Consider the following 13049-nt stretch of genomic DNA (forward strand, 5'->3'; position numbering starts at 1 on the left):
TGTCTCTCACAGCATCCTCCTGGAAAAACTGTCCAGCACAGCTAAACAAGCCTGTCATACATTGGGTAAGCAACTGGTTGATGGGTTGAACTTGAGTTACAGTAAATGAGGTCACATTAGGCCAGCAACCAGCCACCACTCGGGTTTCCCAGGCCTCAATTTTAGGGCTGGTGCTCCTTAATGTTTTTATAAATGATCTGGACACAGGAGTCAACTGTACATTAAGTTTGTCAGCAATACCAAACTAGGAGGAGCTGTGGACTCCCTGAAGGGTAGAGAGGCCTTACAGAGAGATCTGGGTAGGTGAATCACCCAAGCGGATGAAATTTAACAAGAGCACGTGGCATATTCTCTACCTATGATGGAGTAATCCTGGTTATACATACAAAATGAGGGACAAGAGACTAGAGAGCAGCCCTATGGAAAGAGATTTGGGGGTCTGGGTTGATGGCAAGTTGAGTACGAGTCAGCAGAGTGCCCTGGCAGCCAAAAGGGCCAACTGTGTCCTGGGGTGCATTCAGCAGAGCGTACCAAGCCTGTCAAGGAAAGGCATGGAGTCACGGGGCTTAGTGGGGAATAAATGCACACAGTGCAAAAAGCTTTACTGGAGCCTCTGCAGATCTGTAGTAGGGGCAGAGGAAAAGGCAGCAGCTGGAGATTTGTGTTCCCAGTGACAGTGCTTGGAGGAAACCTGTGGAGAAGACAGGTTAAGAACTATTTCCCATCTTATTCATATATCCAAGGTCACAGCACACTGCTCCATTGCTGTCAGCTGAAAGAAACACAGCTGTCAAGGAAACAAAGCAAGTCCACCAGACTTGCTGTGACACAGCCCAGCAGCCCTGGGCACAAACAGCAGCTGGGGCTGCAGCGCTTAGGCCAGGGCCCTGCTCCAGCCAACAGGTGCCCCACTGCACAGAGGCCCGGACACCCATCCCCAGCCTGGGGACATCCTTGCTGCCCTCTAATCCCACCTGAGCTCCCCCGCCAGCCTAGCCACCTCCCTGCCAGGCTGGGAAGCATGGAAGGCTCCACTTAGACCCCCACTCCCTCAGCACTCCACCTGAAACACTGTTAAACCAACAGACCCTAGAGCAGGTGGCTGCTGGCAACTGGGGCACCCACCAGGGCTGTCCTGCACCCACAGGACTCCCCTCCAGCCCAGGGAGCAGCAGGCCCATCCCCCACAGGTGTGGGGCAGCGAGTACCAGCTCAGCTGCTCTGCCAACAAAGTGTTTGCTTGTATCTGCCTCTCAGTGCACCAAAAGCCACCCAGGCGTCAGCCAGCACCCCGCTTCCCAGTCCCTGGAGAAAATAACCAGCATCAGAGGTAACGGGAGTGCAGAGTTTATTATAAAAAAAAAAAAAAGCAAATGGATGAGTATGGGAACAAACAGAACCTGTCGCATACTTAGAGCTGTAAACAGACGCCTGGAGAAGGCTCTGAAGGCAAGAGGAGCCCTGGCTGGCAGCAGGCAGCTGAGGAAAGCCCCACTCACCAGAGACCCTCCATCTTCTCAGTGCTCGTTCCTGCATCACTGCTGGCAGTTCCCAGCTCGGCCTCACCACCGCCAGGGCCAGCCTGGAGCAGGGACTGGAGGCAAATTTACACACTGTCCTCAGAGAACAGCACTCGCTCCCCAGCAGCTGCAAAGCTGGGACACCAGAGAGGGAGACAGGCTTTGAGGCACAGGCAAAACGTCTTGCCCTACATGCAGGAAAGCCCTGGGGGACCTTGTTCCTTGGGTTTAACCACGTCTCTGTCCCTGCCCTTATGCTCTGGCAAGGCAGTGCAGGGAGCTCAGATGCAACATAGCTCAGAGGACTTCAATGTTCCAGGGAGAGCTCGCAGCAGGTTCAAGGTGTTGTCCAACCAACTAAAAACTGGGTTTCCAGAATCCCTCCCAGCAGGGAAGCTCTACAGTCAGACAAGGAAGATCTCAGGATCTCCCAGAGCTCAGTGCCAGGACTGCACAGCCTGCACTGCACATGAGGGGACAAAATAGTCCCACTAGTCTTTCCTGAGCCCCAAGTCTACAAATCGTTCCTCATCTCATTCCCCCCATCCTATTCCTGTGGTTTGCACAGCACTGCTGCTCCACTAGCATGTGTCAGTTGCCATAGAGGGAAAGCACAAGACTGGGTCCAGCCAGGGCCATGCAGCCAGCTGCGGAGGCCCAACAGAGAACTAAGAAGACCTGGAGAAGCTGCTTCCCCGCTCCCAGCACCTGCAGCCCAGGAACCAGAGCCAAATAAACTGTACGTTTTAACAGCATTTGGTGAATCTTCCTCCTATGGACTTGCCAATCTTGCCTGAAGCTGGGTGAACTTGTGCCAGCCCTGGCCCACAGAGCTCCCACCAAGGGACAGCGAGCAATTTGTCCAGTCCTTCATTCCTTCTCTTGGAACAAGCTGTGACCCCAGGGGGGAACTTACCCCTTATCCCATAGCAGCCTAATTCTTTAAAAGCCTTTGCTGAAAAGCCTTATAGAAATGCAGGCAATTTATATCAATCACATCATCTTGTAGTGACCGGGACATCTCTCCCAGTGGCAAGGAGCACATGCTCTCCTGCACCAGGCAGATCTGAGGACACATAGGATAGGCAGAGAGCCCAGTTTTCACTTCAATAAACCACCTTGAGCTACTTGGGATTTAAGATGCTTCAGCAAACAGAGCAACAATACCAACTACTTACTATAGCAGAAAAAAAACCCCAACAACTTCTCTTGCAGGGAGCTGAACGGCAGAGTGAGATACACAGACCAGTTCGCAGGACCCCTCCACCCACGCACAGAACAGAAACCCCCACCACACGCGACACTGCAGCAGGATTCACAGCCAACCCAAGTGGCTGCAATGAAATGGATGGAAATGCCCCATGCCCAGTCAGGAAGATGTCCTTCCCTCGGGCTGCCCCTCTCACTCATAGATCCAGTGCTCGGCCACATCCTCCCAGCAGGTCAGCTCCTCCGGGCGGAACCAGAGGGAGATCTCCTGCCGGGCACTCTCAACCGAGTCGCTACCATGGATCACATTCCTATGGGGAAGAAAGGGATCAGTCAGCACTAAGCAGAGAAAGGTGGGAGAAGGAAGCTGCAGCTTGGAAAATTTCACCTTGACAATTTAATTAACCCAACTGAGCCAATCACATCCTACAGTACTTTCCCACCACACAGCCCTTCTTCCAGCTCAGGGGCTGTTGGCAGTTATGCTGAACATGGCTTAGGTCATGGATGTGCAGGAGCTGCCAGTTCCTAGCACTCCTTCCTCCTATGAGGAGGAACCATTTGTTTGCTGCAGGAGGAGCTGCAAGTGGCTGTTGATCTGGGGTTTGGTCTGGTTTTATGTCAGTAATTCAAGGTTTGCCTCCAAATTTCCCCCCTTCATTCTGTCAAAGTAGGTCTGTTGAAGCAGGTTTGATATGGGACACCACAGAATAGAAACCTAAGCCAGGAGGGTTTGATAAAAACAGTGTATACCACAAACCAGGCTGCAGCCACCCAAGGTCACCACCTGAGGATCTTTAAGAGCCCAAGCACATGTAGAGCTCTCACTCGGCTTTCATTACAGACTGAGATGCCCACAGAGCTGGAACAGCTCTCCGGGTGCCCTGCTCCCCCAGGAAAGGGCCAAGAGGGCCTGTCCTCCTGTCCTCTTTGCAGCCTAACAGTCCTGACTCCCCAGAGGAAAAGACAACTAAACCCTACCTGCTTTCAACAGAGATGGCCTCAGGAGGCAGGAAAGACTCAAACCCAGGCTCTACCTTCTGGCAAAGCCAACCCAGGAGGCAGAGGTCAGCTCATCCTCCCAGGGCTGCTCTGCAAGCTGTCACAGGGAGACAGCTCTGCTCTGAACACGAGGAAAACAGCTCTGCTCTGTGGATGCAGACTCACACAGCTTGGGCAGGCCTTGTGCAGGAATGCCTGGACAGGATGCCCCAAAATACTGAAGAAACAAAAAGCCAAAGCGCTCACTTGCCAACTTCAACACAGAAGTCTCCTCGGATGGTGCCAGGCATGGATTCAGCTGGGTTAGTCTCTCCAATCATTGTGCGAACTGTCTTGACCACATCCAGGCCCTGCCAGACCTATGTGACAGCAAAACAAGAATCAGCTTCCACAGCTCCCCCAGCAGGTCAGATTGCCTGTCCTCTAATTTCCTTATCTGGGTGAGAGACAGGAAAGGGTCTCTCTGTAAACAGTCTTCAAAAGTTGATTTTGGAAAATAATCAGCATTGTCTGTAGATTTACTTTACCTCAGAGAACACCCAGAGAACACTGAAGCAGTTCAGTACAGCTTCAAGGGGCCCTCTGAAGAGAGGGGCCACCTTTTTTCCATCATACCACAAGCCAACACTGCTTAAACATTGCACTTACTTTCTGTTCCTTGCTTCCAGAGAACCTGGCCAGCACTCACCATGGCCACCACGGGCCCAGAGCTCATGTACTTCACCAGCCGGCTGTAGAAGGGCCGGTCACGAAGGCTGATGTAGTGCTCCTTCAGCAGCTCCTCCGAGGCCTGAGCACAGACAACACAAAGCTTAGTTTGCTCTGAGCAGGTAGGGATTTGGGCAAGGCTTACACCAGGGGGATGCATGAAAAGCTGGATAGCACATGTTACAATTAAGCTCCTGCACAGATGCTTCCAAGAGTGGAATGGCTTTACTTTGCCAAAGGCTGACACCCGGAGGGGAGGGGAGAAGTTTTGGGTCAGAGGAGCAGCACCTGCCAGCTTACAAGAGCTACGTCCGAGAGCGCTGCAGCAGGGGCGCAGCAGAGGGCAGCCCCGCTCCCCGCAGCTGGGATCACCCCTCCAGAAGCAGTTTAGGCACCTGGGTGCCAACACCCCAGTGACCTGCGAGGCCTTGGGCCCCGAAGGACACCAGCAGGCTGTGCGAGCTGGAAGGCAGGCTGACCCCCGGGGCTGCACGCGCCTGGCTCCAGCCCCGGCTCCATCCCGGGCCCTGGGCTCACCTGCAGCAGCTTCAGCCCCACCAGCTGCAGGCCCTTCCTCTCGAACCGCCGGATGATCTCCCCGACCAGGTGCCGCTGCACGCCGTCCGGTTTGATGGCCACGAAGGTGCGTTCGCTGGCCCGGCCGCAGGCTGCGAGGAGAGGGCAGAGGCGTGAGGGGCGGCGGGGGGACCCTCGGCGCCGAGGGAACCGGCGGGGGACCCGGAGCGGGGGCCCGGCCCTCGGCACCGGGGGAGCGGGGGCCCGGCCGCAGGGGCCCTGGGGGAGCTGGGGGCCCAGCCCGGCCCGTACCGCTCTGGAACAGGCCGGCGAAAAGACCCAGCACCAGGCAGATCATGGCGGCGCCGCTCTTAAAGGGGCCGCGCCCCCGCCCCGCGCTCTTTGTGCCGCCCCGACAGCCGCCCCCAGCGGAACGATAGTGCTGGGGGCGAGGAGCGGCGGGGTCGGTACAGCAGCGCACTGCTTCCGCTCCTACGGTAGCGTAAGCCCCGCCGACCGTTGGGGGGGCCCGGGGGGCACCTGGGGCTCCCCCCTGTGAGCCCTGGAGGCTGCGCTGCCCCGGGGCCGGGGGGCCCGCGCAGACCCTGGGCAGTGGTGGGGCTCCGCTGACCGCGTTCTCCCGGCCGCGGCTGCCGGGCCCGCAGGGTGGGTGCGGTTTGGTTGTGGCGGGCGGCTGCTGTGGCCCCCGCCTCCTTCGGCAGCATCACGGAGGCCCAAGCCCTGCAGCTGCGGGGCTGACAGGCCCAGGCTGGCCCCTCTGGAAAAGGTGTGCTTGGCTTCCCCACGCCGTGCTGCAGAAGGGCAGCGCTTTGGCCCCGGAGGGCTCTGGGAGCCCGTCCTTACAAGTGCGTTTCAGACACCGTGCTGGGGCATGAGCACCTGGCTGTTAATTTGCTTGTGTCCTCAAGGGTCACAGAGACATGACATGAGAGGTCAGAACACCTGCGGTCCGGAGCTCCATCGCCTGCCTGGCTGGGCAACGTTACCTGCTGTCTGGGACTCGCCCCCTGGTTCAGCTCGGCGATAAACCTCTGGAAATACCGGTGCCTGAAATAATGTTCTCCAGGTGCCTCGCAGAGGGCTGGGTCTGCTTCCAGAGATGATCTGTCTGATCAGGGAGGACCCCTGTCTGTTCAGGGCGTCAGGACCCCATAGGTGACAGCACAGAGCTTCGCTGGTGGAGAATGAGGTGGCTTTTTCTGCAGCGCTGGCTGCCAGCATGTCCCTAGTGTCCTGGCTCTTTGAGAGCGCTCGCAAGTGCTGCTGCTGATCCCCTGATGCATCTAACTGCCCAGAACACGTTTCTAATTCCCCTGTCCCAGAGAGAGCGGGGCTGCCAGCCCATTCCTCGCCCTGCAGCTTGCCTGGGCAGCCCAGGGTTGCTGCACGGGTTTCCCTTTCTGGGGCACAATGGCAGATATGACAAGTGTGATGCTGTGTCCCATTCCCCAGACGGCTTGAACCCAAGCTGCAGCTCATCCCTGTGCACCTCTAATTAGATCCATAAGCATTATATCTTGAATTGTTCTGTTCATTATTATCTGTCATGCATGACTCTTTGCTAATTACATTATCCTCACACTATGCATTCACTCCACTGCTAAGATTCATTTAACTAAACATGTTTTTTAAGGATACGTGTTTTGTATTAAACGTTCTGTTTGGAGGCTTGTCAGTCGGCTCACTGTCACATGACAGTCCTCCATGCAGGTCCTGGGCAGGTTCTGTTGGTTCTCTGCATGGCAGGGATCCAGCTGCTTTATCCAACACAGTTTTGAGTAAATTATTACCACATTTGCACCAATAAAATAATTAGAGGTCACATTCTGGGGGTTCATAGCATGGCTTTGCCTGAGGAAGATTGTCCCTGTTTGCTCCAACACAGTCCTGTTGTGCTCATTGTTCTGCCAGTAGAAAAGTCTCTGTAGGATAAATATTGTCATCTGTTTTGTTGTACTATTTGCTGTGAAGTCGCGGGTACAACCAGTACTCGGGAGGTGATGGAGGTTTCAGAAGCATATTTTTGTGGCCTTTCTCCGGGTGAGGGATCCCGTTTGAGCAGGGTCAGCCTAGTAAGGCAGGCTGGTTGGTGTAATGCACAGCCCACCAGAGAAAATGCTGTGTGATTTTTCACTGTAAAAACTCCACCATGGGGATTGTATCAGCACCCACCGAGTTCCCAGACTTCCTCTCTGTCCCTGGGTTTCGCATTTCCCTCTGCCCTGGTGCTAATCAGTTTAGCTCTTGCTCATCTCGTCTGCCCGCTTTCCTGCCTAGGTCTCAACCCTGCTTGTGCCTTCCCAACCCTCGTCTGCACCCCTCACCTTACTACACCAGCCAGATGCTTTTCTCCTCCTCTTCCCGGGTGCCAGCAGAGGGAGCGCAGGCAGCGCGGAGGAGCGCTCTGCCTTCCCCCTGCCTGCAGCACCCAGCCCTGCACCCGCAGCTCTGTACTGCCCCGGGGAGCAGCTCCCTCGTAAAACAAGGTGGTGGTGTTTTTAAGGTGGACAAGCAGCATGTTCTCAACCCGCCCTTTGCATTCTTAGAAATAGCTGAGCTATTTTATTGAAACATCTCCAACAAATTCAGTGTAGAGCAGGTGTCTGTCAAAGACAACAATCCAAACACGTGGTTTGATGAGGTCGCAGACAGCTGTAAGGAAGGTGCCTAACAGATGATGTCAACTTACATTAGCTACGATTGACAGTACCTGCAGAGCTGGTAATGAGGAGTGTGTTCTCCATGGGCTCCCCCAGTGACATCCCTGTGCATGGTCCAGCCTCACTGCTGGAGTAGCGACATTCACAGGAGTGGTGGGAACGGGGCTGAAGTGAGCATTGAGGGAGGTGTGTTGGGGCTGTGCAGGAGTGGTGAAACCTGGCTTCCTATCGACAAATTGTTCAGGTTGACTAACTTCAGTCTTCTCTCACAGAAAGAGATATATTTCAAAAATAATTCAGTTTATACAAATTTAATAAAATTTGTTCTTGGGGCAACAGGTTGGTTGGCTTTTTAAGTTTTCCTTTTGTAACCTAGAATGCACAAGCTGATTTTTACAGTCATTGTGGCAAATGTGTGGCTACTTGGCTGGAGTGAAGGAGGACAATTTTGTAGGTACCTGCAGAGACAGTCAATGACAAAGTCAGTAACTCAGCAAGCATATGAGTTGCAGGCAGCCAGACTTCCCATACTTGCACAATTCCTTGTTTTGCACTTTGTTTTTGTTGTTGTTTGTTAATGCTGATAAAATACCTATTTTTCTCACATCAGGGTTGTTCTTTCCTTCTCCACAGGTCTCCTCAAAGATCCTGGCTCAGACACTTGGGTGAAGGTTTTAAGTTCCTTGGACTGTAAATACTCTTCTGAGCCTCTGGCAATTCCCTGCAGCGTAACCTGGAGGAGAAGCATGCTAAACACTGTCCACTCCAGTAAGTCCTTCTTATCTTCTCTGTAATGTACATGTAAACTGGCAACTAATGTGCTGTGGGAAGAAAACTTTGACTCGCCACTCTAGGCTGGGCATTGGAGCCTCAGAAACCAATTACTGGTGACAAATTAGCTTGGGGAATGGAGCTGGGTCTGATTGTCACACAGATTATTCCAAAGCCAATGTCTTAAACATCCACATCTCATTGTTTTAGGCAGGTGTGCATCTAGGCTGAGCATGGGGAACCTGCAGTAAGCAAGAATGAGACCACTACAAGTTGTTCACACAGATTTCACTTGGGTACTTGGTTCGGTTTCAAAAGGTTCTGTGTCAAACAGTGTCTGCGTGGCAGTGGGGGCTGGGGTGTTCTGTTCTCATGCACCCCCCACTACAGGAATTTCAGGCGGAGGCAGAAATCTATTTTTGCTGTTGCTGGATAAAACATTGCAGATACTGTGGTCATATAATAGACTACAGATAATGTAGGTGCAGATAACGTGATCATCTAACAGTGTGCACAGTGCAGACAAAGGCATTTTGTGTCCTTTCATCTTAGTTAGCAACTTCTGCGGTTGTCGATGCCTTCCTCACCAGGCTGGTTTTGCACCTTCAGTGATTTGCTTGTTTGGGGAGGATTTTTACCTTTCAGTTCAGCCGTGGTCTTTCACCAGTGTAGTGTTGACATAGCCTCATGAGTGTTAATGCCTCTTATAGTGTGGCTCTGCACAGGTGGAGACTTGCTGTCTGGCTTCCACACGGGACCCCTGCTTGTGCTGAAAATTATTTAATTTTTAGGATGGCCTCGTGGCAAAGACTGAAGAGGAGAAAGAGGTGTTCGTGTTGATAGAGCCAGAAGATTTTCTTAAGTGCCTCCTTTCCCTAATGCAGATGATACAGATCTTGGAGCCAGACCGACAGTCACTTTGCCAAGCAAACATGGAAGGGGAAGAAGGATTCATTCAAAACTGCTGCTGCTCCACCCTGAAACAGAGCTGTGTTACAGGGGACAGTGGTTTGAAAGGAGAGAACTTGTGGGAGCAGCCGTATCTGAGTACAGCAGCAGGTCTTCTAGGGATATATGCAGGCACCTGCCTTTAACCCCGGGACAGGGTGCTGCTTTCCTCAGAGGGGAGCTGCACAGACCAAATTTGCCTTTCCTTGCATTTAGCTTTTCCATTCTCATGGACTCCATAAAAGATTTGCTTGAAAGAAACATTCAGAGTACACAGTGCTTGGAAACACTTGCATTTTGAAGCAGAGGGATTTGCGCTAGTTCTCATTTGTGTGCAGTCCTACAACGTTTTATTTATACCTGTCTAGGCAGCGTGTGCTTCTGCCCTGAGAAGTTCCCAGTGCATCCAGCCCTGTTCAAGACTAGAGAATGACAGGCTAGAATAGGCAGCGTCTGTGAGGAGATCAGTGCTAATGCTCTGGGGAAAAAGGTGAGCCAGAAAAAGTGGCGGGATGTTGGCAGATGTGGCATGTGGTGTGTACCCAAAGGCAACGCACTCGGCTGCAGTCTGAGGCTGCCTCCTCCCCATTCCCACTGATGAGATGCACTTGGAAGGTCCTGCTGGAGATGGGGATGGGGTGTTTCAGAGAGGAAGGCTGCTACAGATAGGTGTGATTTGTCTTGCTTCAAAGTTTTGTTAATGTCCCATCAGCAAGTCAGCCTGATCTAAACCAAGTGTTGCCTTTGGCCAGTCTGGAGGGCTCCTCCACCAAAACCTGGGGCATTGTCAGGCTGGATGCCTCCAGGTGATATGTGCTGGGTGAGCAGTGGTGCCAGGGAAGCTCACAGCAGGTGATGATCAGTGTGTCTGCAGCGGGGACACATTCAGGGCTGCACTGCTGACACTTGGTGCTAGCGTGGTGGCTGTGAATCGCAACGTCCATGCTTATGGGGGCTGGGACTTGAGTTTCGCAGTCTTGAGGATGTACTTTGCACGTGTGTTTATAGCAGCCTCTGAGGATCTCGTAGCCAGAAGCGGTTCACAGGTAAGGCTTCCCTCTACCCCAGGCGGAGGGCCGCAGTGATATGAAGGAGCTGAGGGAACTGCTCTCACTGAATTGCCCTGCTGCTCAGTGCCTGGAGGGATGTTCAGTGCCTGGAGCCCTTTTCTTGTCCCCTGAATGTCTCATTCCTGTGCTGCTCCCAGTGCCTGGGTCCTTCCTGTCCATGTAGGTGCACAGCAGAGGAATCTCCTCTGTGGTGATGGTGTGATCGCTTGCAGAGTTCCTGCATAGATGCAGCTACAGTAGCTCGGTCTGTCCTGTCCTGTCTGAACTACTTCCCAGGGAGAACTCTTGTCTCACCACCTCCTGGGCTCTTTCTCACTTAACCCTGTAAGGATAAATTTTACCAATAGTGTTATATATAAAAAAATCAGCTGTGGCCTGTTGAGTTCTGCCACCAGAGGAACTGAGTGGCTCTCACCCTGGTTTTGGGTCTCCTCTCCCTCACAGGGGAGCTGCCGCCACCTGGGAAGCAGGTGGCCTGGAACAAACTCGACACCTTTGTCTCCAGCTTCAAGTCAGACAGGGAGGTGGCAGATGTGGGTGGGTTAGGTCTGGCCTTTTCCTCTTTATCAGGCAGCAGCCCTGAGGTGTGAATACATAGAGCTTGTGCATGAGCAGTGTCTTGCTTATAGGTGTAGTCAGGAGCAGGGCAGACAGCAGGCACTGAGCCATAGGAAGCAGAGTCCCAGCTCGCAGCCTGGCCCAGAGCTGTCTGTGACTCAGGAGGAGATACTGGAGGTAAAATTCCATACAGTCCTCGAAGTTTTATGTTACTTGGGGTTGAGCTGTATGGAAAAGGCTCGCACTGGTGAGCTCTTGTGTGTAAGGAATGCTTTGTCAGGGGAGGTGGTGGCTGGCTTGGATCAGGTTGCATCTGCTTGCATCCTCCTTTACCCTGGCTGGCAATGGGATTGGAGGGATTGCAGACATCAAGGCATGGTTTGGAGCCTCTTGTTCCTAAGACCCTGGTTCAGAGCTGATCCAGCCTCCCCTCTTCAACCGCACGAACAACTGCCCACTTAGCCTTACAAGGAGCTGTTGGTTCCCACTCAGGTCTGTGCCTTGCAGAGACTGTGTCCCACAGCAGAGCAGCAATGCTCCTTGTGATGCCACAGCAGTCATAAACTAGGTCAAATACCATCTAAACCCTTCCTTGATACCCTAAATGCCTGCCCTGCCCGAGTATGCCCCCAAGGGGGTTATGACTCGCTGGTTTACTGGGAACTTAAGAAGGATGAGCAGGCTTTACTGCAGCACTGTGTAAACAAAGCTAATGCAAGCAGCCCAGCCTCTCTCCCATTCCAGCCCCAGCCCAGCTTCATCCTGCTGAGGGACATGTTCTACCCATGTGCTTTCCTTACTGCTCTTGCTTGGTGGCCAGGGCTGATGCCAGCGCCACGGCCTGAGGGTGAGGGCCTCGAGCTGTCCTGGCTCACGGCTGGCCCACCCAAGCCTGTCTTTGTCCTGTTGGTCAGCGTGTTGTGTCTTTCACCTCCACTGCTTCTCCAGGCGCTGGTGGTGCCGCAGCTGTGGGGCAACACCAAAGTGCTGTTCCTAGACACGTGGCAGGAATTTGGCCAGCGTGTTTCTGTGCTGACGAAGGCAATAGCAAAACACCCATACAAGTGAGTTGTGTCACTGGACTTGGTCACATCCCAAGCCCAGAGCTTTGGGAAACCTCAGTGGAAGTTACAGGAACAAGTGTCTGTGGCTGCCAGCCTGCCCTTGATGCCATCAGTGTAAGGGCCCAGACTAGACGTGTCTCGAGATCTTTTCAGTCTCTGTGCTGATGAAAATCCTTTGTTCTTGCAGTGAACACAGTGGTGATTCAGCACTAGGAAAGGAGAGATAATCTTTTCGCCCTGGTGTTCTGGAGCTTTCCAGGGAAAGAAAGAAAATTGCAGAGGAAAAATATTAGCCCTGGGCAGAAAGAGGTTTTAGAAGGAAGCCCACTGCTTAATGCTGGGGGAAGGCTGCAGCATCTGGGGTCTGCAGGCCTGTGCTCAGTGCATGCACCAGCCTAAGGTCTTGCAGTCAGCCATCTGTCCTTCTGCAGGAGGCAGCTGGAGTTGCAAGAGTTGCCTTTCTGCACTGCTGGGGCCTGGGCCAGGGGTGTGAGTGGAGGACAGCACAGGACACTGGCAGGTGTGGAAAAGACAAATCCAGCAGTTTAACAGAGTCGGCCCTGCAACAGCAACAGCTATAGCAGAAGCACATCCCTCCCCAAGTCTCCTGTTACAAGTCAGCCTTCACACCCCTCAGCGTACTGTTAAAAGCTTGGAGGCTGAAGGTAGGGAGTAGTGCCACATGCTTCCTTACTTAAAGGTCCTTGTTGATGGAGCAAACAAGTCCTGAGTGTGAAATCAGTTGTCAAGAAAGGCAAGGCTTGCCTCCAGATGGGTGTTTGACTTGAACTATAGCTTTGTTCCAGCAGTAGCTACTTACCCCTCCTGTTAGCCCTTCCTTGCCTCTCCCTACCTTGGTCTCACCCGACAGGACCTCGGGCTGGATCAGCTCTAGGATGGGCCCCCAGAGCCAGCCTGTCCTGGCAGTGTGACACAACCTGGACAGGAAGAACTGCTCAAGCACCTGCCCGAGCCCTCCTCTTGCCCTGCCCTTCCCAGCCA

The 13049-nt window shown here is 53.4% G+C and overlaps 2 protein-coding genes across 2 annotated transcripts; one reads left to right on the plus strand and one right to left on the minus strand.

The window, feature by feature from the left end:
* Positions 1-1331: 1331 nt before the first annotated feature.
* NME3 (NME/NM23 nucleoside diphosphate kinase 3) lies at positions 1332-5391 on the minus strand. The gene is made up of 5 exons (XM_037386028.1): positions 5268-5391; positions 4977-5107; positions 4420-4521; positions 3978-4090; positions 1332-3040 (listed from the first exon to the last, which is right to left on the minus strand). Exons 1-5 carry the CDS (start codon positions 5311-5313, stop codon positions 2923-2925), a joined length of 510 nt encoding a protein of 169 aa, XP_037241925.1. The 5' UTR covers positions 5314-5391; the 3' UTR covers positions 1332-2922.
* A 2622-nt stretch (positions 5392-8013) lies between these two features.
* On the plus strand, positions 8014-12723 carry EME2 (essential meiotic structure-specific endonuclease subunit 2). The gene is given in 8 exon segments (XM_037382462.1): positions 8014-8086; positions 8270-8394; positions 9199-9281; positions 10036-10161; positions 11055-11160; positions 11932-12047; positions 12479-12523; positions 12525-12723. Coding segments are annotated over 8 exon segments (873 nt in total).
* The last annotated feature ends 326 nt before the right edge of the window (positions 12724-13049 follow it).

The sequence above is a fragment of the Falco rusticolus genome, chromosome 4, assembly GCF_015220075.1.
Source record: "Falco rusticolus isolate bFalRus1 chromosome 4, bFalRus1.pri, whole genome shotgun sequence".
Lineage (NCBI taxonomy): Eukaryota > Metazoa > Chordata > Aves > Falconiformes > Falconidae > Falco > Falco rusticolus.